The 26,356-nt window shown below is 42.8% G+C and overlaps 1 protein-coding gene across 5 annotated transcripts in view; it reads right to left on the bottom strand.

Moving 5' to 3' along the window:
• LOC143975271 (uncharacterized) overlaps window positions 1-26,356 on the bottom strand; it is a 137,612-nt gene that overhangs the window by 86,235 nt on the left and 25,021 nt on the right. For 2 of the 5 annotated variants that reach the window (XM_077477496.1, XM_077477497.1), the window contains 4 exons: window positions 15,347-15,509; window positions 11,002-11,217; window positions 9,373-9,487; window positions 5,752-5,828 (listed from right to left, as the gene is read on the bottom strand). In XM_077477496.1, the coding sequence (XP_077333622.1) occupies window positions 5,752-5,828; window positions 9,373-9,487; window positions 11,002-11,217; window positions 15,347-15,509 (571 nt within the window). The remainder of the gene's footprint in view (window positions 1-5,751; window positions 5,829-9,372; window positions 9,488-11,001; window positions 11,218-15,346; window positions 15,510-26,356) is intronic. The other 3 variants (XM_077477499.1, XM_077477498.1, XM_077477500.1) reach the window with 3 other exon arrangements.

The following is a 26,356-nucleotide window of genomic DNA, read 5'->3' as shown; positions in this document are numbered from 1 at the left end:
ATCAATTTGTTGTGCTAAGTAATCCATAAGGAATTTGGTGATTATAACAAGAAAAACAGTCAAATAGAACCCCTGCAGCCAGTAACAATAGAGCCCCCACCAGTAACAATAGATCGCCCCACCACAACCCCCCCCCCCCCCCTCCACACAACAATATACTCCCAGCAACAACAGCAGATCTCCCCACAGCCAGCATCAATAGATTCTCCGGCAGCCAGCAACAATAGATCCCTCCCTCAACAGCAACAACTGACCCCCCAGCAATATAAGACCCAACCCCAGAAACAGTAGGTCTTCCACCAGCAACAATAGACTTCCTAAGAAACAAAAGACCCCCATGCAAAAATTGATACCCTCCAGCTAGAATAAGTCCCCTAGCAGTGAGTATCAATAGACCCTGCAGAACACCCCTGCACCACTTGCTATCAGTGGTGAAGGTGCCGGAACAGCGTTCCCCCGTGTTCCGGCTGAAAAAAAGCCCTGGTTAAGACAAATAGAACCTATACTAAATCCAAGCATTTTCTTTTAAAACACTCTGTAAAAACCAGAAGGTGAGCAATAACAGAAGCCGCAGAAAGGCTGACAATCACATCAAAGTAGCTATAGAGTACAGTAGCTGAGACTGAAGTAAAGGTGCAGTTGTCAACCTTAGCTTGTATTCTGACCAACTTTTATTGAAGTATGACACAAAAAAACATCACACAAAGGAGCAACCCAAAACCACGATTCAGCTGCAATGTGGGAAGGAAGTTTGTGGTCAGGTGAACCATGAGGCTAAGATAACCCTTGTTTTCCCAAGAAAATTTAAGGGGGGATGAGGGCCTTTGACACCTTCTATCATCTACAATTAAGTATTCTCTGCCCTTGCAGTTTGACAGCAATTCACACCTTCAGCCAGAAGTATTAATGCCTGTTGCAGACTTTCTGACTTTAAGGGATGGGATTATACCATTAGAAAAGGGTGGTTCCACAACTTCACACCTCTGATCACATCCTGGACAATCAAAATCTGTCTTGACACATTCCATGATTATTGGAGTAATATAGGACTGAAGCAAGAACTAAAGCTTAGACAATGCCCTATTTTTAGTCCACATGGCCATATATGGCATAATTACAAATTGGAGTGCACAGGTCTTATCCAACTAACCAGAATAGCCTAAAGTAACCCTGTCAAAAATAATAGGCCAAAAGAAATACACCCTTTCCTAACCAATGACACCACCAATCTAATAATCCACTAATTTGCTATCTCTCGCCTTGACTACTGCAACTTCCTCCTCATTGGCCTACTCCTACACAGGCAATCCCCCCTTGAATATATAATGATTTCTGCTGCCAGATTTATCCACCTTATTAATGGCTCAGTGGCTGCCACACCTCCCTGCTAATCCTTCCACTGGCTTCCAATCGCTCAACAAATAAAATTTGAAATGCTAACAATTTACGAAGCCATCCACAACTATGCCCAACTACATGACCAAATCTCATCTCAGATTAAACTGCCTTTTTTGCTGCTCTCCAAACATCCTGATCTTCACCTTCTCCCTTGGTCACCTCCACGACTGCTCCAGGGTTTCTCCTATCCTCTGAAACACCCTACCCCAACACTTACTGTTATCTCCTACTCTGTCTGCCTTTAGGTGATCCCTAGAAAGTCATCTTTTTAGGGGGAAGCCTATCTTGTCCCTACCTAACGAATTAATTTTACTTCCTTGAATAACTTATCCACTCACAAGTAACACATTTTGTATCACTTTCTGTTCCCTTAAGGGCCGGTTCACACAGGGGGCGATGCGAGGCGACACGACTTGCCTCGCCACGACCTGACAAGTCGCCCCCGTTCTGTACAATGGAACCGTTCTGAGAGGAGCGACTCGAGTCGCTCCGACTCAGAAAAAAGGTTCCTGTACTACTTTTGGGCGACCTCGGGGCGACTTGCATTGACTTCTATACAGAAGTCATTTGCAAGTCGCCGCTGAGGTTGCGGCAGGTCGCGGCGAGGCAAGTCGGTGTCGCCTCGCATCGCCCCCTGTGTGAACCGGCCCTTAGCTTGTAAGCTCTCACGAGCAGGGCCCTCCTAACCCTAACTAGAATTGTATTGAAATCGTACTGTCTCCCATTATTTTGTAAAGCACTGTGTAAACTGTTGGCTCTGTATAAATACTGTATATTAATATTACATGCTGTTATTGTAAAATATGGCTCTAGAAAGTTTTACTTTATTAATCACTTATGGATCGGAAGAATTTACCCCCTTAATGACAGGCCATTTTTTGCGATATGGCACTGTATCGCTTTAACTGATAATTGTGTGGTCCTGCAACGTTGTATCCAAACAAAATTTATGTTCTTTTTTCCCCACAAATAGAGCTTTCTTTTGGGGGTATTTGATCACCTCTGCGGTTTACATTTTTTGCACTATAAACAAAAAAATACCATACATTTTGAAAAAAAAAAAACAATATTTTTTACTTAAAGGGGTTGTAAAGGTAAATTTTTTATTTTCTACATAGGTTCCTTTAAGCTAGTGCATTGTTGGTTCACTTATTTTTTCCTTCGATTTCCCTTCTAAATGTGTTTTTTTCTTTGTTTTCTTTGTCTGAATTTCTCACTTCCTGTTCCTCCTCAGTAAGCTGTTCAGTAAGCTGTTCTGGCTGACTAACCACCAGCTCGGATGATGGTGAGAAGTTTACTGAGGAGAAACAGGAAGTGAGATATTCAGACAAAGCAAAAAAACATTTAGAAGGGAAATCGAAGGAAAAGGTAAGTGAACCAACCAAGCACTAGCTTAAAGGAACCTATGTAGAAAATAAAAAAATTACCTTTACAACCCCTTTAAGGCCTTATGTACACTGCTGCTGGTAAACTGACATTTAGAAGCAGTTGGACATTTTTTTCAGCTGCCCCTGAACTCTCCTCTACGTTATCTTATCACTACATGTACAAAGGGTCGTTTATAGTCGTTTATCGGCAGTTGAGTTTAGAAGCATTTTTTTGGAACGCAAAAAAATGGGTTCAGGATGAATTTTCAGAGCCATTTGAAATGCCAAATTCCTATAACAGCCTGTAAACGCTGCTAAACACGGTAACTCGTGTTTAGCAATGTTTCATTAACAGACTTTTTCATTTAAAAAAATAAATAAAATCTTTTTTTTTTTTTTTTACAAACGGTTCTAGACAGAAAACCAGCATGTAAATGTGGCTAAACAAACGTTTTTAGATGCAGTTTATAGTTATCAAGTTAAATCATTCAGGAGAGGTTAAACAACATCCCGTGTACATGAAGCCTAATAAATATTCCCCCAAAAAATGGGAAAAAAACGAATTTCTTCATCAATCTAGGCCAATATGTATTCTGTTACATATTATTGGTAAATAATTATAGCGTCTACAAACTATGGCATAGATTTGTGGCATTTTAATTTAAAAATTTATTTTTTTTACCAGTAATGGCAGTGATCATCGAATTTAACGGGACTGCGACATTGACAAATCGGACACTTTTGACACTTTTTTGGGACCAGTGACATTATTACAGTGATCAGAGATAAAAAAAAAAAGCCACTGATCACTGTATAAATTACACTGGCAGGGAAGGGGTAAACACTAGGGGGCGATCAAGGGATCAAGTGTGTCCTAGGGAGGCGTTTCTAACTGTGGGGTTAGTGGACTGACTGGGAGTATAGAGAGATTGCTGTTCCTGATCACTAGGAACAGACAATTCCACTGTACTCTCCTGTCAGAACGGGGATCTGCTTTTTTTACAAAGGCAGATCCCCATTCTGCCTCTCTGGGGAGCGATCATGGGTGGCCAGTGGACATCACGGCCGCTGGACCTGTGCACCGGCTTTCCCGCTGTGCAGTGGGCGCGCATGCCCACAGTGACTCGTGCACGAAACGAGGTATGGGTACATCGTTTTGCGCACTAGGGCTGCCCTGCCAGTGTATATGCAGTGGGCAGTCCTTAAGTGGTTAAATCCCAACTCACCTTTCATTTTAAATCAGTTAATCAATTTAAATCGACCTTTCATACATCAAAACGAAAGGTGTGCAAAAACTTACAGTTTGCTTTCTTAAAAAGCAGCCACAGCCTGAGTAGAGGAGCCTTTTACCTGTCAGTATGCTGCAGAGTGGGATACTTGTTCTGTGTGGGGGGAAGCAATGATCTCCCTCAGAAGGTCCAACACACCTCCTACTGAGTCATAGCCAGAACTCTCCAATCATGAGCTTTGCTGATTACAGAACTAGAGATCTAATTCGGTAGGGGGCATGTCAGACCTGTGCAATGAAACTATTGCTTCTACACAGAGAACAATGGGCTCACTCTGCAGCTGCTGGCAGGGATCAAGCTTTTCTACTCAGACATTCAACACCTTCTGTTTTGATGCACCACTTAACCAATTTTAACCAAAGGTTCAATTAGACTTTAATTCTAACATCTGTGCATTAAATATTTGTACAATAAGCATTGACCGACTTGTTTTTATTATTATTATGTGGCATCAAATCAATGCTCTTGGCAGGAGTCAACATTAAAGTGGTTGTAAACCCTTTACAACCACTTTTGCCTACTTTTGCCTATAGGTAAGCCTATAATAAGGCTTACCTGTAGCTACTGTAAATTTCTCCTAAACTTGCATCGTTTAGGAAATATTCACTGTTTACGCATGTGCCGAGATCCGAGATCATCGGCACATGCGCACTGAAGAGACGGCTCGTATGTGCCGTTTCTTCAACTAGTGTGCCGTTACCTGCGGCTCCCGCGCGCATGCGCGGGAGTGACATCATCACGGCTCCGGCCAATCACAGCACCGGAGCCCACAATACCCGGAAATAACTCCGGGAGACGTCGCTGGCCAAATCGGTGTGCCGGGACCGCTGCGGAGGCTTCAATCTAAGGTAAGTATATCATAATGAGCTAGTATGCTATGCATACTAACTCATTATGCCTTTGTCTTGCAGGGTTTTTTTTCTGTTTGTTTTTTGTCCCTGTAGGTTTACAACCACTTTAAATTGACTGCACCTTATATTAATAGTAATTATAATAACAATCTGCATATTTATGTTTTTTATTTTCTATTTCTTGAACCCAAAATACAAGAAAAAAACATTCCAATAATTTGAAATGAAACATTTTACAGGAAATGTAATTTTAGTGTAAGATTTTCTAGTCACTAAAATGAAATTAGTCAATACTTTTACAGATATCATAACCAATAATTTTCCTTTTCTAGTAACTTGAGGATTTACTACACATGCACTAAATCACGTCCTGCCTGAAAAATGTCAAAAACAACTCTTACACTCTTATAAATAAATTGTCTTCTCTTCATTCTGCATGAACTGTGCGTTTATGTGGATTTCCTGTCATTTAAATACCATGCACAAATATGGTGTTTTTCCCTTTACACTATTCTATCAGTGTTCTGTTATTATTACATGTACTGATTAAGAGAAATTGGAGATGTCAGTTCTTCTTTTTTATTGACTGGATGGAGCACAGGAAACTGGAAATAAAGACATTTTGGCAAGTCTGTTAATTCCGAATGCATACTTTATGTTTCCAGTGCTATACTGTGTTCCTGAAATAAAAATGTATATACGAATATACTATACATTGTTGGATCTCCCTGGGTTGGGTTCTCGATTGCCTGGCTCCTGGCCATATTTGGCAATCTCCATGTTCTCTGATAGACATACATGACAAAACACTGAATAAGCTGCCTACTATAATCGGTAAGAGCATACCATTACCAAAGAACTCATTCTGTGCTTCTAGATTCTTCAGCTTTTTCTTCAAATGTCCCTTGGCGGCTTCAAGTTTTCTTGAAAAAATAAATGATATTCTATATTTAGGATATTTTTACATCACTCTACATTTTATTTAGTTGTCTGTCCTCTTGAAGACATTCTTTTGGAAATTAGATAGGTTGAAGAAATAAATAGGGGGTTATTAACTGGAGAGAAACCTCCTAACAAAACGTGTCTTCGTAATAATATGCTGGTTAAACAGTGACAAATTAAAATTATCTTCAGCAGTAGCTAAGCTACAGGTCTTAGCAACATATTAATTGTATGCAAAAAAATTCTTAAGCATTCATAAGCCTTCAAACACTAATTGATATACTTAGTACCGTCTGAAAGAGGTCATATCATTTTGCGTATTTAGGGCAAAGTCACAATTTCTCTTTATAGCTCACATCATCTGCTACTAATATGGCACTTATTCTTCCTCCAATGTCTTGAAAGCTCTGTGCAGGTCTGCATCAGGCCTTCCTCTCCTGCCTCATGTGACAATGTTCTGGCAGTTGACTGCACAAGCACTGTGCACTGTATAAAGAGGGGAATGTCACATGCTCTGCCATATCCCGAAGTATTGGGTAATTCCAGGCATTCCAGCAAAAATGAACAGCAAGGGAGTGTGGGCAAGGTAAGTATCAGAGGAGCTGGGTTATAAAGAGAACCTGTTAAGTTACCATGAATGTGCAAAGTGACAGATTTCCCTGTTCGTATCTCCTTATTTTTTTTTTTATTTTTTATTTTTTGCTAAAACTTGACCCTCTGTCAAGCCTTCATTGCTGTTGGTGTCCCCTCTATTTTGACAATTGTCACTAAAAAATAAATCAATTTTAGAGTTGTCCTAGAACAAGAGGTAAAAGGAAATCTTCCATGGGGACATCTGTTTTGTGGTCTAAGAGGGACGAAGCTCTCTTTAGGAGATTTCATCTAAATTTCATGTTGCCTCTGTGAGACAGGAAGTAAAGATACGCTTCCCTAGTGGTATACAGATAGCTAAAAGAAATATCATAGGTCTCTGATGATGCTCTTTGGGAGGGCGAAACGTTAACGCAATTTCCGGTATCACTGACGTCACTTCCGTTCCCATGGAACACACGCCAGGAACGCCATTTTTACACCCACAATTCTATGTTTGAGGCTTGTTTTGATCTGATTTTTGTAAGTACCCACTCCCTTGTACAATAAAACCTTGTACTTTATTATCAGTTTGAGACCATATCCACCATCCCAGGATATTGTCATTAAGCTTTAAGTGACCCACCATTCTGAAAAGCTGGGGGTCATCCCGATCTGGTGAGTGGGGATACATGAGGGGATGTCGCACACCTGAATATTTCTAAAGCACCTTATACTACATTTCCTTCACTTTGGATTGGAGCACTTATAGTCACTTCTTTGGAATTTGTTATGTTCATAATTTTTTATTGTTTTTTCACTTATTGTGTTTTCACTTATTGTGTTTGTGAGTGCTATATTTATATTCATATAAAATATCTTACCTACTCTTTCCAAACTTTGACCTAACACACACTTTAATGCAAAAAAATACCTATGGCCATAGGTATAGCTCTGTCATTGATGCAGCAGGATTCAGTTATGGTGGAGGTGTTCACTCTCCTTCAGGAGATTGCAATTTAGCGGGTGATACTTTGGTCTGGCCATTTGATCTAAGTGTCCAGTATATACTATCTTTTGCAATATTCAGCGATACGTTTGGTACTTTATCTGTGGTTAAAGGCGCACTCAATTGTGAAGGGTATATACAAAGTGACTCTCAGCCATGAACATTTCCACAGCATCTTTTGCTTGCTTACCAGCAAGCTGAAAAATATTTATACTTTTTTTTCAAATCGTACGCGCGAATCTCTCCTGAAGAAGCGCTAAACTAGCGCGGAACATGTCGAGCTATCTTGCTAACTAAAAATACGGACCCATATACCTGACACCACTCTCTGGGACTCTAAATATTTTTCTACCACTGGAGACCAAACCAATGGCTTTGTATTGTTAACTATTGTATTATATACTTTACTGGAGAATATCAGTGGTCAGGCAATATGGGTCAAGCAACACTATGTTTTATTCAAATAATTGTTGTTTTATGTGTATGACATTTTTGATAATTAAATAATAAAATATTTCTAATACTTTTTAGATTGAATACTCATGTGCCGTATAAATTCCACCCAATATTAGTCTTTTTTGCTTATGTAACCCATATTTTGATGTTGGCACATTAATGCTGGTGTGTTCGTAGTGTCACCCTACGATACATACTATCTCCTCTAGACACTTCCTCATTCTCATTATCCCATCTAAGCTTTCAGCCTTTAACAGTTTTGAGAGCTTCTCAATGTTAACATCTTACTAATATGGACAAAACTAGACACTTTACACAAAACCATTCAGTTCCTATTGTACCATCCACATTTTCACCATACCAGTACCTTTACTATCTGTAATTCTGTCAAGATTTCATAAAAAATCAAAAAGAAGGTGCCATGATTTGGGTGGGATATTTTAATCACTTCTGCAGTGGCCCATATCTCCATTCCAGTACTGTAAAACTTCAGCATTCATTTTTGGGAGTGTCAGATGCATATCTACCCTGCTGCACACTCTGGTTCTGTCCTTTGATCACTATGTCACTGCTATGTCCAGTTTGAAATTTTAATTACTTAATTATGTAATGGAAAAAGGTTGCTTTAAACTAAAAGATGCCAGGATGGTCCTCATTCAGGCACTTCCTGTTATAAGGTGACAATGCTTTGTCCCTATCATTTGTTTTGCTGTTTTATTACCATGCCACACAAGTTTATGATGGGGGCTACAAGTGGCCATTATAGCACACATCATATGGACATGTCCCATTGTTGTCTTCATTAGGAAGCCTGCCATGACAAATGCCATGAGGCCATGTCGATAGGAAGTTTCTGCTGGAGATCAGCGAATTAAAATACAAACAAATGAATGAAAAAAATAATACAAGTATATTACTTTAAAGAATGTAAATTAAAGGGGTTGTAAAGGTATTTTTTTTTTTTTAAATAACAAACATGTTATACTTACCTCAACTGTGCAGCTTGTTTTTGCATAGAGTGGCCCTGAACCTGGTCTTCTGGGGTCCCTCGTGGCTGTCTCGGCTCTCCCCCACAAGGACTTCTCATGTTCATGCGAACTCCCTCGCATGGTGCGGGCATGCTCCTGTAATACAGCCGGCAGCCACAGCTGCTCACTGTATCACTCGGCCCTGCCCCCGGTGTGCCGCGTCATTGGTTGTGATTGACAGCAGCGCGAGCCAATGGCTGCGCTGCTTTTAATCCATCCACTGTAACCAATCAACGGCCAGGCTGAGCGGTAAACAGGATGTCGGAGGCGAGCGTGGGACTTTTGAGGGATCAGGTAAGTAAAACGGGGGGGGGCTGGGGGGGCTGGCATTGTCGGATGTTTTAAGGTGAAAATTTTTTTTACCTTTACAACCCCTTTAATTACAAATGCTTTAAGAAACAAAATGTGCTTCTGTTAGGGTGTACAATAACTTTAATCTTAGTATGTAAAGTTTTGTCATACCTGATAGCTTCATTCAAATCCTTCATATGGTCTGCATGAGCCAGGCTCCTTCTGATCAAAACCTTGTCAACCACCTCTTGCTTTGGAGGAGCACTATGTGATTTTTTCATAGTGCCTATCAGAAAACACAACACATTTATAATCAAAAATATTTTTATGTTAAACATCTTTCGGCTACTACATGGGTGTATGGAATTTTGCAAGAGTATCATTATTATGATTCACGATAAAGTAACATGGACCAAAATGATGCATAAAGAAACCATGACCTCTGGATATACTCATACACAGTCTGGATCGATAAATCTGACTTGTATGGTAGGGTTCTCTTGCTTCATGATGATGTGAACCAGCTTCCTAAAACATAATGTACATACAGTTTCTGCTTACATAAAAAGAACAACGGCTGCAATTTATCCAAAGAGGAAACCCATGGTTGAGTTATATAATGCTTCCTCTTGTTATTATAGTGGTCTACATAGAAAGAGAGTTAAGCTTTTGTATGTCAGAAAAGTAGATTTAGTGAAGAAACATGTGCAGTTTAATGTTAAAGCAGAATATTACTTAAAGTGGATTTAAAGGCTGAAGGTTTTTCCACCTTAATGTATTCTCTGCATTAAGGTAGAAAACCTTCTTTGTCCAGCCCCCCAGCTCCCTCTTATACTTACCTAAGCCCAGTGATGCAATGTGCATGAGAGCAGAGGCTCCCTCGGCTCTCTCCCTCCCCATTGGTTCAGGCACAGTCACTCACAGCCAGTGAGGAGGAAGCAGGGCAAGCTGCCCTCTGTGTGTCTATGGACACACAGAGCTGGCTCAGGAGTTAGCCTGCACGAGCGCCAACTAATAGCAAGCAGTTTGTGCTATACGGGCACTTGGTGGGGGAGTGGAGCCAACAACACCAGCAAGGAACCTGAGAAGAGGAGAATCGGGGCTGCTCTATGCAAAATCATTGCACAGAGCAGGTAACTATAACATTTGTTAACGTTTGTTATTCTAAATAGAATAAAAATGATAGCTTTACAATCACTTTAAAATATATTATATTTAAGATTTTTTAATTATTACAAAAAGCCATGCTTAGGTAAGCAATCTCGGGTTGCAGCCTCCCCTAAAAATAAAGCTCCTCTACCAGAGCCTTACATAAAAGGATTATACTAAGGATGGGGTCAATGGCGCTACCTAGTATATGCCCATAAAAAAGGTAGCACCATCCTTAGTATAATCCTTATATTATATTTAAACCCAATTATTCAATTCCTACTCCCTCATCTTCCACAATTGGAATTAAAAAGAAAAATTGTATTACTTTTTTGGGGAACACATCTTAGATTCCCACCTAGGCAACAATGACATAATTGTCTACCTGCAGCTTCCCGGGGGGCATAAGGGGGACTGGGGGAGGGGAGTGAAGGAGTGAAGTTCCATTTTAAAACACTTTCTGTGGGAAAATGCTATGTCTCTGTCTCAAACCTGTACATGCAATGTCATGCTCTATCAATGCAGACTAGAAGAAAAACCCTTTTTTTTTTAAACATAAACAATGAGTTTGATTCATCAAACTGTGATAGCCCTTAAAGTGTTACTAAGGCAAAAAAAATGTTTACTTAAAAAAAAACATGTTATATTCACCTGCTCTGTGCAGTGGTATTGCACAGAGTGGCCCTGATCCTCCTCTACTCGGCTCCCCTGGCGGCGCGCCTGGCTTCTTCTCTTCTTCATGTTTCCTCATAGCAAGCCACTTGTCTGTGCGCTCCCGAGCTATGTGTCTATGGGGACTTAGCCCCGCCTCCACTTCCTCCTCACTGCATTTGATTGACAGCATTCGCTCCTGCTTCTGCTTGAGTCCTGTGTGAAGAGGAAGAGAGGGGAGAAGAGAGCTGTGTACAATGCTGGATCTATTTTCCCCTCTCTTCCCCTTCAAACAGGGAAGGGGATGGGTTGATAAGGTAAAATAAGTTTTCTATTTCTCTAATACAAGGAATGTAGTAGCCACCCTGGCGGTAAAATTATGTCAGATTTTTGCATCTCAAAGCGGTACAATTGTTTTGCATAGAAATTTGGCGTTTTATATTGTAGGTCTGTAATTCTTAGCAATAACACACTTAAATCTGTCCAAACCAGAGTCTATAGATATCCTGGGTATGATAAAGTTTGAAACACAAAATCATAAATTATAATATAATAAATAACTATAAATATTTATTTAAAAAAAAAATAATAATAAAATGAATTTCCCCGCGATTCAATATCGCTCACTTCTGAAAGTGTTCTAATTTACTATAACTGTTTTCTAGCTGGTCTAAAACCAATTTTGACGTAAAGGGACACTTTTTGGTTGCTATGGACAATCTCAAGTTTCCAGGCAGAAATAAAAGTATATGTAAGATAAAACTGCATGCAGGGCATTGGACAAAGCACTAGGGACAAAAGGGGTGTGAAATGATTTCATACAGTAATGTAATCTGTAAGATAAATGTAAGATTAGTGCACTGTATGTGTTATGAATTTTCTATTTTTTTGAATTGCCGCCGGGCTCCGCCCCTGTGCATCACCACGCTCGCAGGGAACGGAGCCTGGCACACAGAGGCATTGGGTGGAGGTCACAGCCCGCAGACACAGCGAGGGGGACATTGTAGGATCCTGGGGACAAGGTAAGCACCAGGATCATGAGATGCAATCCCGAGTGTGGCTCGGGGTTACTGCTAATGGTACTGAAATTTAACCCCGAGCCACACTTGGGAAAACCACCAGGGAGGTTAAAGTAAAACATGATTTTCGCTTTTTGTATCACTTTTTATGCATGCTATATTGCCTCTCAAGAAACATTATTGCATATGTTAAATGTATTAGGAGAAAATTAAAGCATATATGCAGTGCTATCACAGCTGGATGAATCAGAGCTATTGACATATTTTTTTACATACTGGTCATTTACAAATACTATAATTTTGTGCTTAGCATCTTTCTTTTATAGTGTACTGCAGGGTAGATTAGCACAGAGAACATTATTGATAATCAAGCAAACAAATAAGCTTGAAATACGTAATAGGAATCAAAATGTATAAAGTTATATAAATGTTCTACTGGTGAATGACCTAACTACTGTTCACATAAAATTTGACTTGGTACACTGGAATAAAGAAGAACAATTAAAATGTAAATATCATTTTTATCACAGCCAAATGGCAGGGATGCCCTGATGAAGACAGTTTAATTACTCTTATTATCGCAATGATGTGTTACTAAGAGCAACACTACTGCTTTTCTTCAGATCAAATGATAGATGTTAGCCAATCTTGTTTAGTCTAATAGCTTACGGTATATGGGCATTGATTTTACATTTAGAATGATCATATAGAGACACATACACAATCAGACCAATCAGGCCAATATGCTTAAAAATGATGTCCATTGTTCCAACTGTTATATCTCTAATGAACATTTAAGATGCAGAATGTTGGACTGGGTGTAGAAGATCCAGAATATTGGAATTGGTACAGAAGATGAAAAATAATGGGCTTGATGTAGGAAAGAGGTCTCCAAAATGCGTCCCTTTGCTTGCCTTTATTTGGCCCTTAGGGCACTATTCCATTCACTGACACCAAAAATTGGGCATAATTCTTGTCACTGACACCAACAGTGGGGCACTATTCCTCCCATTGACATCATCAAAGGGGCACAATTCCTCACATTGGCACCAACAATGGGGCAAAATCCCTCCCACTGGCACCAAAAAATTAGAGGTGAAATAACATCGTACACCTTCCCTACTCCCCAGTCTTCGCTGTGCTTACCTCCGGGGATGCTGAGCCATCATTGCCAATGCAACCGGTCCAGTGTTCCAGGGATTTGAAAGCCCCGCTCTTCTCCCTGTTCAGTGCAGCACTTCTCATACTGACCAGGGTGATTCTGATCAGTCAGTGCCTGCACAGTGATTTGCTCTGGTTTGTTCAGGAAGCTCTGTGCGGGGAGGCAGAAGAGTGGGGATTACAAATCCTTGGACCACTGGACCGGCTGCATGAGCAGTGACAGCCCAGCATCCCTGGAGGTAGGTACAGCAGCGACCCTGGGGGAGCTTGTACAGTGTTAGTTCACCTTTTTGTTTTTTCTGAAAAAGTAAACAAACAATTTAAGCATAAGGACTTATAGCAACCAATAAGAACTTATTCTGCATAAATCACATCAGGATAGGATGGATTCTGATTGGTTGCTAAGAGTTACAGCACTTAAAGTGGTTGTTAACATCCCATCTGCACTGTAATAAACCAGTAATTGTCCCTGTGCCTGTGTTTGCTGACACCCAGAGAGGGGAGGGGGGAAGGAGGACAAAGGAGACACAGACATAGAAGAGCAGGGCTGCGGATAACAGAGGCATGCAAACAGACCACAATGTCAGAAGCCGAGCAGGCATGATTATCGTGGTCTGTTTGCAGAGGGGAGGGCATAGCTAGGCAGGATTAGCCAGGTATTACAGGTGTTACAGGCTACCAAATTACACAGCACAAGCACTGTGCTTTGTAACATGCTTTAAAGGAACAGAATCTGTTTTTTTTTTGTTGGGGTCAACAAACGCTTTAACGAAGAATTCCAGGCTTTCATTTGTAATACATAGTTACACTGGTCCAGCTTGGACCCATGTATCAATGTATATACCATACCTGACCGATGCTCCTGGAAGCTGGAAATCACTAAGTACTGCTACTCCACTTGGAGATTACTGGAGTAGCAGTGTCTACTGGAAGCTAGACTGGATAGTATCTCCAAAAGGAGTAGCGGTGATTTCAGTGATTTTTAGCTTCCAGGGCCATCTGCCATTTAGAGTTGCCACCTCATCCCTTTAAAACCGAACACATATGAATTACACTGGTTCTGAGGCTAATGTAATTTCGATAAGGCACCAAGTGTGTATAAATTACCATCTTAACCCCGAGTCTGGCTTGGGGTGGAAGTTTTGTACCAAAAGCGGTAACCCAGAGCCAGACTCGGGACCGCACCGCTGTATGCAGGAGGAGGTTTACTTACCTTCTCCCTTGGATCCAGTGATGTCCCCCCGCTGTACGAGCGGCTCGTCCTCTGCTCGATTCATCACGGAGCCGACCTCCGTTCCCTGCGCGTGTTGCGACGCACGGGGACGGAGATCGGCGCCAAATTTAAAAAGTGAAACACACAGTATACATACAGTATAATGTAATCTTACAGATTACATTGCTGTATGTAATTATTTCACATCCCCTTTGTCCCTAGTGGTCTGCCCAGTGTCCTGCATGCAGTTTTATATTATAAAAACTGTTCTTTATGCCTGGAAACTGGAGATTGTCCATAGCAACCAAAACTGTCCCTTTACATCAAAAATGGTTTTAGACCAGCTAGAAAACAGCAATAATAAATTGGAATCACTCGCAGAATTGAGGGATAGTGATTTGTGGGGAGATCCGTCATCAAATACTGAAAAGTAATGACAGTGACAATTCTGTAACTGAGCAAATTTCTGTGTTTTTGACTTGATTACATTATTGAATAATTTTTATTATTGTTATATTATTATTTGGTATAATTATTTATAGTTATTTATTGTATTATAATTTATGATTTCATTTTTCAAACTTTATCATACCCGGGATGTCTGCTAGACTCTGGTTTGGACAGATTTAAGTGAGTTATTCCTAAGAATTACAGGCCTACAATATAAAATGCCAAATTTTCATGCAAAATAATTTTACCGCTTTTAGCACCTAAAATCTGAAATAATCATACCGCCAGGGAGGTTAATCAGCCACAGAACCTTTGTAATCATTATGGGTTTTAAAGAGATGGGGTGGCAACCCTACTGCCAGCCATGGTATATACTGTACATTTTTACACTAGTCAAAGCTAGACCAATGTAACTCTGCATAAAATATTAATACCTGGTATTAATCTTTTAAAAAAAATGTTATATTTTAGCAATGAAAGTGCGGCAACAGCACATCCCAACCTTCTAGGTAACTTTCTGCCAATGAGTGAACTGCAGAGTGTCCATATTGCTTTAGAATTTCTTTATTCAGTTCTCTTCCAGTCCTGTACCGGTTACCAGACACAAAGGGCTTTCCAGTGGAGTCATCTGCCTGTTTAGAGCCGGGCTTGTGAAATGTCAGCTGCTGTGGGCAGAAAAGAAACATTGTGTTAGAAATGTCCTATGATATCTGAGTATTTCAGCTTTTAGAATTTCCCAGGCTCAGTGTGATTTGTTTCATACAAAGCATAGTGATTTCAGGTTCCAATTACAAGAGATTCCTGTCCCTAATCAGAGCCAGGTCTCCAGCTCTCTCTTCCGCTGCTTATATAATGTCCTAGCAATGTAAGGCATCTCTGCAATGGGCACATTTGTAGACTTGGTGGCGCACAGAGAACTGCAAGTCACAAGTTCTATTTATCTGACACTCTAATGTTTATATAGTATCCTGTGATCCCGCACTTCACATTCAACATACTCTTCCCCTAACTATGAGTCACGCTAATTCAGACATGGTCTGTTTTATTTGGATCAGTAAAAAGTAAAACCTAATATCATATATGGGATAGAAGTTGTTATATTTTTGCTGCAGGAAGATGTGTTATGGCATCAAATGAACAAAAAGAAAAAAAAAAACGATATGTTTTTAACCCAAGTGTGATATGTAAATCAGTATATGAACGCTGGTTTTCTAACTGAAACCAGTTTGAAAACTATTTATTTAAACTATTACAATCCAGGCAGCACAGTGGCTGAGTGGTTAGCACTTCCACCTAGCAGTACTAGGGTTACTGGTTTGAATCCCACCCACAACACTACGGGCCTGCAGTTTGCATGGCCTCCCTGTGGGGTTCCTCCCACATTGCGAACACAGGTTAATAGGCTCTTGTCTATTTTGGCCCTAGTATGTAGTGTGTATACGTTCACCCTATGTTTTTGTGGGTTTCCTCCCAAAGACACGTTGGTAAGTTAGTTGGCCTTAGTGTGTATATATTGGCTATGCACATGTACTATTGCATACTGCTCCCAAACATGAGCAATTAGAGAGTGTTGAGGAAAGACTTTGGGACCTTCATCACAGAAAATGTTATGGGAAAATTGCTCTCCAGTGCATTAGAGAGCTTTCCCCCAAAACTACTGAGAGTTGGATATGTATATATGTAGAGCGGGGGTGCTCAACCTGTGACCCACAGAACTCTCTGAATTGGATTACGACCTCAAACCAGGGAAGTGCATGCCTGGGGTTGGCAATCCAGTGATCGTGATTTGGGCTTGCTGACCCCCCATCCTAGAGCACCAGAGTGCAGTGAGACGCAGGTGGCCACGGAGGGAGCAGAGCCATATAAGCTGGTGCTTCCTCTGTACTCCTGTCCCAAGCAGAGTGAAACCAAGTGCACTCCACCTCTAATCCTTTCTAGCAGCCTGGAGAGCTATGCCAGCATAGAGGAAAAGAAGGTTGGTATATTAAGCAACACATACACTGGGTATAATAGCTTTTACATTGGGCATATTAGCACCTATAAACAACTATTAACCACTTAAGCCCCGGACCAATTTGCAGCCAAAGGACCAGGCCTTTTTTTGCGATTCGGCACTGCATCGCTTTAACTGACAATTGCGCGGTCATGCGACGTGGCTCCCAAACAAAATTGGCTTCCTTTTTTTCCCACAAATAGAGCTTTCTTTTGGTGGTATTTGATCACCTCTGTGGTTTTTATTTTTTTGCGCTATAAACAAAAATAGAGCAACAATTTTGAAAAAAATTCAATATTTTTTACTTTTTGCTATAATAAATATCCCCAAAAAATATATAATTTTTTTTTCCTCCTTTAGGCCGATTCTTCTACATATTTTTGGTTAAAAAAAATCACAATTAGCGATTATTGATTGGTTTGCACAAAAGTTATAGCATTTACAAAATAGGGGATAGTTTTATAGCATTTTTATTTAAAAAAAATGTTTATACTAGTAATGGCAGCGATCATCGATTTTTATTATTATTATTTTTATAATTATTATTATTTATTACATTATGGCGGACACATCGGACATTTTGGACACATTTTTTTGGACCATTGTCATTTATACATCAATCAATGCTATGTAAATGCATTGATTCCTGTGTAAATTACACTGGCAGTGAAGGAGTTAACCACTAGGGGGCAGTGTAGTGTTATGTATGACGTTATGTGTTTTTTTTATTGTAGGGGGTGTGGCCTGGCATGTGACATCACTGATCGTCATTCCCTATAAAAGGGAAGAGACGATCGGTCACAGCCACACTAGGAAACACGGGGAGAGGTTTGTTTACACAGACCTCTCCTCATTCTTCAGCTCTGTGACCCGATCGCGGGACTTAAAGAATCACGTACCGGTACGTGATTGTGCCCAGCCGTGCCATTCTGCCGACGTATATCGGCGTGAGGCAGTCCTTAAGTGGTTAAGCTGTGCACCTGGGACTTTCCTGAGGGTTAGCTGCACTGAGCCATAGACTTCTATTTTATCCTACAGGTTTGGTGCGCTTTCTGAAAGTGCACCACATCTAAAAGATGTAATAGAAGTCTATGGCAAAGCGCAGCTAAACCTCAGGAAAGTCCCAGGTGCACTGTGCTACACTTGAAGTGTGGGTAAACCAGAGTACATCAGTGTGAAAGCAGCCTTATGCCATGTACACACGGTCGGACTTTCCGATGGAAAATGTGCGATTGGATCTTGTTGTCGGAAAATCCGATCCTGTGTGGGCTCCATCTGACTTTTTCTGTTGGAATTTCCGACACACAAAGTTTGAGAGGAGGATCTAAAATTTTCCGACAACAAAATCCGATCGTTTAAATTCCGATCGTGTGTAGACAATTCCGACGGACAAAGTGCCACACATGCTCAGAATAAATTGTGAGACAAAAGCTATTGGCTACTGCCCTCTTTATAGTCCCGTCGTACGTGTTCTACCTCACCTCGTTCTGAACGATCGGATTTTCCGACAACTTTGTGCGACCATGTGTATGCAAGACAAGTTTGGGCCAAAATCCTTCGGAAAAAAATCAGACGGATTTTGTCATCAGAATGTCCGACCGTGTGTACAGGGCATTATATGGGCTCAGTACAGTAATGCCACGTACATACGATCGGAATTTTGGTCGGAAAAAGCTCTGATGGTTTTCCCGATGGAATTCCGACGGGATTTCGCTCAAGCTGTCTTGCATACACACGGTCACACCAAATTCCGACTTTTAAGAACGCGGTGACGTACAACGTGTATGGTGGGACTAGAAAAAGAAAGTTCAATACCCTGTAGCCAATAGCTTCCATCTCCTAGTTGAATCTGAGCAGGCGTTAGTTTTTGCGCATCAGAATTGCATACACATGATCGGAATTTCCGATAAAAAAGTTGTTCCATTGGTAAAATTGAGAACATGCTCTCAAATTTTTACTGGCGGGAATTCGGCCAGCTAAATTCTGATGGAGCATACACACGGTCGCATTTTCCAATGAAAAGCTCTCATCTGTCTTTTGTTGGCTGAAATTCCAATCATGTATACTCGGCATAAGGGTTTGTTTACATTTCTAGATGGGGGGGGGGTAAAACCCCATAGTTAAGATGTGCTTTTGCCACACCTGTGAAAAGTAAACAAAGTCAGTGTTAACGCTAGGGTCCTCCACTCTTTCTTTTTCTGATTGTGATTAAACAGTCGATAAATATCCAACAGGGACTGGTCCCATGGAAAATGATGATCTGATTGTTGTTTCAAAATCTTCATTATGCTATTCAAAATAAAAAATTGGAAATTCTGAACCATTTTATTTCATTGTGGCCTGCGTTACAAAATCACTTAAGTAGCCCTTGTTCTTTAAATGCTTGAGCACCACTGATGTAGAGTATATAAATACTAACTACATCATGATATGGAGACTGAACATATAGCAGCAAGGTCTGAAGCTTTTGCATAAGTGGCTGGACTTGGATTATGGAGTAACCTACCTGCTGATGACCTACTTCCTTCAATACAAGACTACAAGCCATCTACCCAATCAACACTTTCCTGCATGTACTTACCTATTGCAGCATCATAGTTTCCATTCTTCTTTGTAACAGGTATTGACTAAGGAAAGAGGAAAAAATGTACTTTACATTTCCCCCCTCGTTAATAAATAACAGTGTTAAGGCCAACACTGGGCACCATTTTAAATTTTTGGACACTTATCTTCTCTAACTTCTAATAGAAAAGCAAAAGCTTTTCTATTAGACTCACTTAGTACTGCTATAATGTGTATAAGGAGCCACACTACTGGAATGAGGTCTATTACAGATCCCTGTTCCAGTTTTGTTCCTCTCCCTCTGCTTAGCCATTCATAAACCATAGCCAAACCATCATCCCAGGACCACGCTTTATGAATTGCTATGCAACACTGGATTGATGTTAGTAACAGACCCTGTTCCTTTGCTGCTGGGAGTCAGAAGTGCATGTGCCACTGTACATTCTGGCGGCACTCAATGGAGCTAATAGAAAAGCTTTATAGTAAGTATAAGCTCTGTTCTAACAGCAGTTAGAGAAGATAATAATTGTCTAAACATCAGTGGCGTACCAACAGGGGGGAAGGCCACCCCGGGTGCCACACATTGGAGGGGTGTCAGGCTAGGGCCACTTGGGGGTTATTCAGCAGTTCTGCTTCCATTTTCGACCATAGGGAGCTTTGACCTCTAGTATCGGTCTCTGCAAAGATGGAGGCAGCCCACAGAAGGGAAATGATGCATACGGCAGCAGGAAGTGCCTGCTGGAACGCATTTCTGGCCCCATTTCCTGGTCCCTGTGGTTGAAGTGTATTCCACATTGCAGACTTTTCTTTATGCTTTGCACCCCCAGCGAACACCCCAGAAACGTTTACGTCCTGATTCCACTGTCACCAAGCGCATCATACCACACCTTCTTGTCTTGCAAACAAGCACCTCTGTGGTAAATGTGTGCACAGCGAAATTTCACTCGGATTATTGCCAGATGAGGGGAGGTGTGCCAGAGGGGGTGCCATATAAAGGATCCACCCCGAATGCCAAATGCTCTAGGTACGCCCCTGCTAAAAATGTAGTTGGTGTTGGGTTGTTATTCATAAAGTATGAAATCTTAGGATGGGCAAGATTACAGAGGCGTATAACACGCACCTTCACTTTAAGAGGGAAGTTTAACCACTTCAATACCGGGCACTTAAACACCTTCCTGCCCAGACCAATTTTGAGCTTTCAGCGCTGTCGCACTTTGAATGACAATTGCGCGGTCATGCTACACTGTACCCAAATGAAATTTTTATCATTTTTTTCCCACAAATAGAGCTTTCTTTTGGTGGTATTTGATCACCTCTACGGTTTTTATTTTTTGCGCTACAAATAAAAAAATACCGAAAATTTTGAAAAAAAAAATGTTTTTTTTGTTTCAGTTTCAAAACTTTGTAAATAAGTACGTTTTCTCCTTCACTGATGGCCACTGATGGGGCTAGACTGATGGGCACTGATAAGGTGGCACTGATGGGCACCAATGTGGCACCAATGAAGTGGCACTGATAGGCGGCACTGATGGGCGACACGGATGGGCGACACGGATGGGCGACACGGACGGACACTGATAGGTGGCACAAATTGGCACTGATAGCTGGCACGGATGGGCGGCACGGATGGGCATGGATAGGCGGCACAGGTGGGCATGGATAGGCGGCACAGGTGGGCATGGATAGGCGGCACAGGTGGGCATAGATAGGCGGCACAGGTGGGCATGGATAGGCGGCACAGGTGGGCACTCATAGGCGGTACAGGTGGGCACTCAGGCGGCACAGGTGGGCACTCAGGCGGCACAGGTGGGCACTCATAGGCGGCACAGGTGGGCACTCATAGGCGGCATCGGTGTTATAGTAATGGATGCCAATCAGTGCCAAACAATAATGCATGCCAATCAGTGATGCCCATTGTGGCCACTGATTAGCATCCATTATGGGCACTGATTGGCACCCATTGTGCTGACTGGCACCCTGGTGGTCTAGGGAGGATTATGGATTTTTATTACCTTTTCCCTGGTGGTCTAGTGGTGTCCCTGGTGGTCCAGTGTGGGCATCCTCGGGGGGGCTGTGCTGATAATCGATCAGCACAGACCCCCCCTGTCAGAGGAGCAGCCGATCGGCTCTCCTCTACTCGCGTCTGACAGACGCGAGTGAGGGAAAGCCGATCACCGGCTCTTCCCATTTACACTGTGATCAGCCGTGATTGGACACGGCTGATCACATGGTAAAGAGTCTCCGTCGGTGACTCTTTACCGAGATCGTAGTTGCCGGGTGTCAGACTGACACCCCGCAACAACGATCGCCGCGATGCGCGCCCCCGGGGGCGCGCAGCGGCTCATAATCCTAATCACGTCATATGACGTCCGGTTAGGATTATGAAACCACTTTGCCGCCGTCAATTTGTAATAGGGCGGGCGGCAAGTGGTTAAGAAAAAACGAAAATTTTAAATAAAGAACTGTGAAGCAAAATAAGGGTCAGTGCCCATCAATGCAGCCTAATCAGTGCCCATCCACAGCCTCACCATTGCCATGAATGCAGCCTCACCATTGCCATGAAGGCAGCCTCACCATTGCCATGAATGCAGCTTCACCATTGCCATGAATGCAGCTTCACCATTGCCATGAATGCAGCCTCACAAGTGCCATGAATTCAGCCTCACAAGTGCCATGAATGCAGCCTCACAAGTGCCATGAATGCATCCTCACCATTGCCATGAATGCAGGCTCACCATTGCCATGAATGCAGCCTCCCCATTGCCATGAATGCAGCCTCACCATTTCCATGAATGCAGCCTTACCATTGCCGTTAATGCAGCCTCACTATTGCCATGAATGCAGCCTCACCATTGCCATGAATGCAGCCTTACCATTGCCAGCAGTGCAGCCTGATACATGCCCATCTGCTGAGCGCCAACAGATTACATACAGGAGATGGATAGAACAGTCATCCAATGCCAGCCCAGGAGACGGGACTTCCTATTACAGACGCCGCCCAGTAAACTGAAGATTCTCCTGTATGTAATCTGACGGCGCTTGTCCCACCCCCTTCCCGTCCCCTCTGAGGCAGTGCTGATAGATACGGTATATATCCAAATTACCAGCGGGCTGCATTAAACCAGAAAGCAGGCCGCACTTTGGACATGCCTGGCGTAGGGGGTTGCAAGGCTCCAAATGACCAGAAAGGTCTGTGTTGCCCCAAATAGAGGAATCTGGGGAATCTTTCCCTGTTCGAGGCTTTTATTGGCTCTACTATTACTAGGGATATCAGAAGCCTCCAAATACATAGAATGGAAGTAGGGAGGCTCCTGGTCTCCCTAAGCAATCAATGTTATAGACACAGTAGAGGATAAAGAATATATGGACAAATCTAAGCATTAAAGAGGTTGTAAACCTCCATTATCAAGTTGTACCTATACAAGTAAATATAAATAAATAAATATATATATATATATAGAAAGGCCAGTATGGTGGCCTGAAATTATGGGAGGAGCCCGGTGGAGTATATAACCAGCCGTCCGCCCGTCTTCCTCGTCGGTTCCGGTGAGCGATACCTGATACGTCAGATATCAAGGGCCGACTATCCTAGACCAGACGCAGTGAGCCCGTCCGTGAGTTCCCGCGTTGTTCGTCTCCGTCTTGACCGTCTTCCCGTTCATCAGCGTCCGTGGGTTTCGCCGTCGGAGTGTCGTCTTACCCATCAAATTTGTCGTTACACGTCGGGCCGGCTGTCGCAGGTAGGGCTTCGGCACCCCCTTTTCGGTTCATGTATTACGATGTCCCATCAACATTCCCTGAACACACGAACCGCTCGGATGTTTTACTGTGACTCTCGTACTCATGTCACTATTTCTACTTTCGATGTAGTCGTTATCACCTTCGGTCGATCACGCCACGTCAGGCGATTCGTTCGCAGGTACGACATTCGAAACCGTTCGACTCCCCGAGCATTTCTATTAGCATCGGTCGAATCGTTCGACTCACAGCCGACTGCTTGTTACGACAAAGCAAGCAGTCCGCACGTATCGGTTGGTCTGCTCCAGTTCGAATATATCTCATCATTCATGCAGTTGTGTTATGTATCTCGTTTCATCTCATGTCAAGTCATTTCAGTCCCACTCATTTCTACCGTTTCAAATCATTTCTGTCACTAGCCGCGCTCCGGCGCGAATCCTGTCGCACCTCTGGTGCACCGATTCGCTTTGAAGTGCCCCAGGGTTCGGCCTCATTTCTGTACATGCTCCAGAGACTGAGTCACTCGCAGGTTCACGCACGGTCCCTGATTCTTGTCTTTGTCATGGCATACCATTTCTGTCACTTATTACGCTCCAATTCGAATCCTGTCACATTCTTCTATGCACCGATTCGTCCTGGTGTGCCCAGCTGCTACGCCTCATTTCGGTACATGCTCCAGAGACGGATTCTTTTTTCGTAACCTGCAGTCCAGTCGTTGAATCCGGTCTCTGTCATGGGATATCATTTCTGTCACTTATTACACTCCAATTCGAATCCTGTCGCATTCTTTTATGCACCGATTCGTTCTGGTGTGCCCAGCTGCTACGCCTCATTTCAGTACATGCTCCAGAGACGGATTCTTTGTCGTAACCATCAGTCCAGTCGTTGAATCTTGTCTCTGTCATGGCATATCATTTCTGTCACTTATTACGCTCCAATTCGAATCCTGTCGCATTCCTTATGCACCGATTCGTTCTGGTGTGCCCAGCTGCTACGCCTCATTTCAGTACATGCTCCAAAGACAGGATTCATCTGTTTGGTTCAAGGGCTCGTCCTCTGATTCTTGTCTTTGTCATGGGTTTTCATTTCATTTCACCTATCACGTTCCGGTACGAATAGTCACATCTGTGTACCAAATTCGTCTCGGCGTGCCCCAGGAATGGCCTCATTTCAGTACATGCTCCAGAATCCGTTTCGTGCTCGGTCGCAAGTTGTGGCATGGCGATCCGGATCTCTGTCATGGCAGGTTCTCTCATTTCACTGTCACATACCGCTTCCCGGCTTGGGTCCAGTTGATTCTTCAATGTTTGGATGCCTGCCGGGGGCCTTGCTCCTCGGCCTCATTTCATTATAGATTGCCTCAAAAGAGAAAACACAGCTTTGTTTAGGCGTGTCTCGCTGTTTTCTCCACATACAAGCGTAGACTTCTTGCAATCGTTGCAAAACACACATCCAAGCGTAGACTTCTCGCAATCGTTGCAAGCACGCATCCAGACATAGACTTCTCGCAATCATTACAAGCACGCATTCGAGCATAGACCTCTCGCACTTGTTACTAGCACGCATTCGAGCATAGACCTCTTGCAATCATTGCAAGCACGCATTCGAGCATAGACCTCTTGCACTCATTACAAGCACGCATTCGGGCATAGACCTCTTGCAATCGCTGCAAGCACGCATTCGAGCATAGACCTCTCACGATCATTACAAGCACGCATTCGAGCATAGACCTCTTACACTCATTACAAGCATGCATTCAAGCATAGACCTCTTGCAATCGTTGCATGCACGCATTCGAGCATAGACCTCTTGCACTCATTACAAGCACGCGTTCGAGCATAGTCCTCTTGCAATCATGGCAAGCACGCATTCGAGCATAGACCTCTTGCAATCGTTGCAAACAGGTGTCCAGGCACAACTTGTTGCAATCATTGCTGGCAGGCACTTCTGGCTTGCTCAATAGATTGCTTTGGGGAAAACCTGGATACCTTCCTAAATGTACGTTGTATTACGGGGTACTTATATTTATAGGTATAGTTGATCCAGGGAAAAATCCGATTGCCTCTCGAGGGGTCAGGAAGGAATTTTTTCCCCGGCTGTAGCAAATTGGCCTATGCTCTGTTGGGGGTTTTTTGCCTTCCTCTGGATCAGCTACGGGCGTAGAATTGGGTGTGTCGGGGCGTGTGATACCTTATTTATTTTGATTTGGTTGGACCGGAGGGACTTCTGTCTTTTCCGGTCTGGCTACTCAGGAAGCCTACCATAATTCCTTGCAGTCGTTGCAGGCACGCATCCTAGCATAACATCTTGCAGTCGTGGCAAGCACGCATCCTGGGTAACATCTTGCAATCATCTCAAGCACGCATCCAAACATGCATTCAAGCACAACTCCTGTAGTCTTCGCAGTGCACATGCGGTAACACGAATTGCTCACAGTCACTACGTATACATCTCCAGTGACAAACTCCCGGGCAATTGTCGCAAGCACATGTTTAAACGCGACTTTTAGTCATGCCAAGGCTCGCGACTTGGCATAACTTCTTGCAATCATTCGTTGGCAAGCACGTTCTCAGTGGCACACAAACTGGCTACACGTCATTTTCAGCAGCACTTAATTGGCCACTCGTCTCCTGTGGCTTTTCTTACAAACTACTCACTGTTGTCTGTCTATCCGTCTCTTCCTTAGGACAGTTGAGTTCAGCTTCCGTCCCGCACCAGGATCATGTTGTCACACGCAACTGGCTTCTTCCTGTAGCACGCCCAGGCTATTTCTAGCCAGCGTTCAGCATTTCTTATCCTTTCAGTGCACGGAGATCCATCTGTCGTTACGGCCCATACAGCAAGATCCCCACCACGAGGCGTCCAGAGGCATCAGCCCATAGCCAACGGCAAACGCTCGCCATCACAACTGCCATCTTTAGGGGCATATTATATCCTCGCATATTCTCCAGTCTAGTCGTCCAAAAGACACCTACAGTCCCTACACGGCATCTTGAGTTCGCTATGCGCATCATCCCTCAGGGTCGCGCCTTGTGTCACGCCTATTGGTCTTACTGTCCCTCTCACAGGATCCAGAGCAAGTCCTCAGCCTGGATCCCACGGCAATAACAGTCCTTGCTATGCGGGAGGAATTCCTGTCGTCTGGGAATGGCGTCTCCCTGTTCATTCCCTCCGTGTCTTCCCTTTCGCCCCAGGTGATGACCGACGCAGCGGCCTCCA

Source organism: Lithobates pipiens, unplaced genomic scaffold, assembly GCF_037356315.1.
Source record: "Lithobates pipiens isolate NorthernLeopardFrog02 unplaced genomic scaffold, aLitPip1_a1.2 Scaffold_13, whole genome shotgun sequence".
Lineage (NCBI taxonomy): Eukaryota > Metazoa > Chordata > Amphibia > Anura > Ranidae > Lithobates > Lithobates pipiens.
Note: the sequence above shows the minus strand (reverse complement) of the source record. Positions and strands in the feature narration are given on the sequence as shown.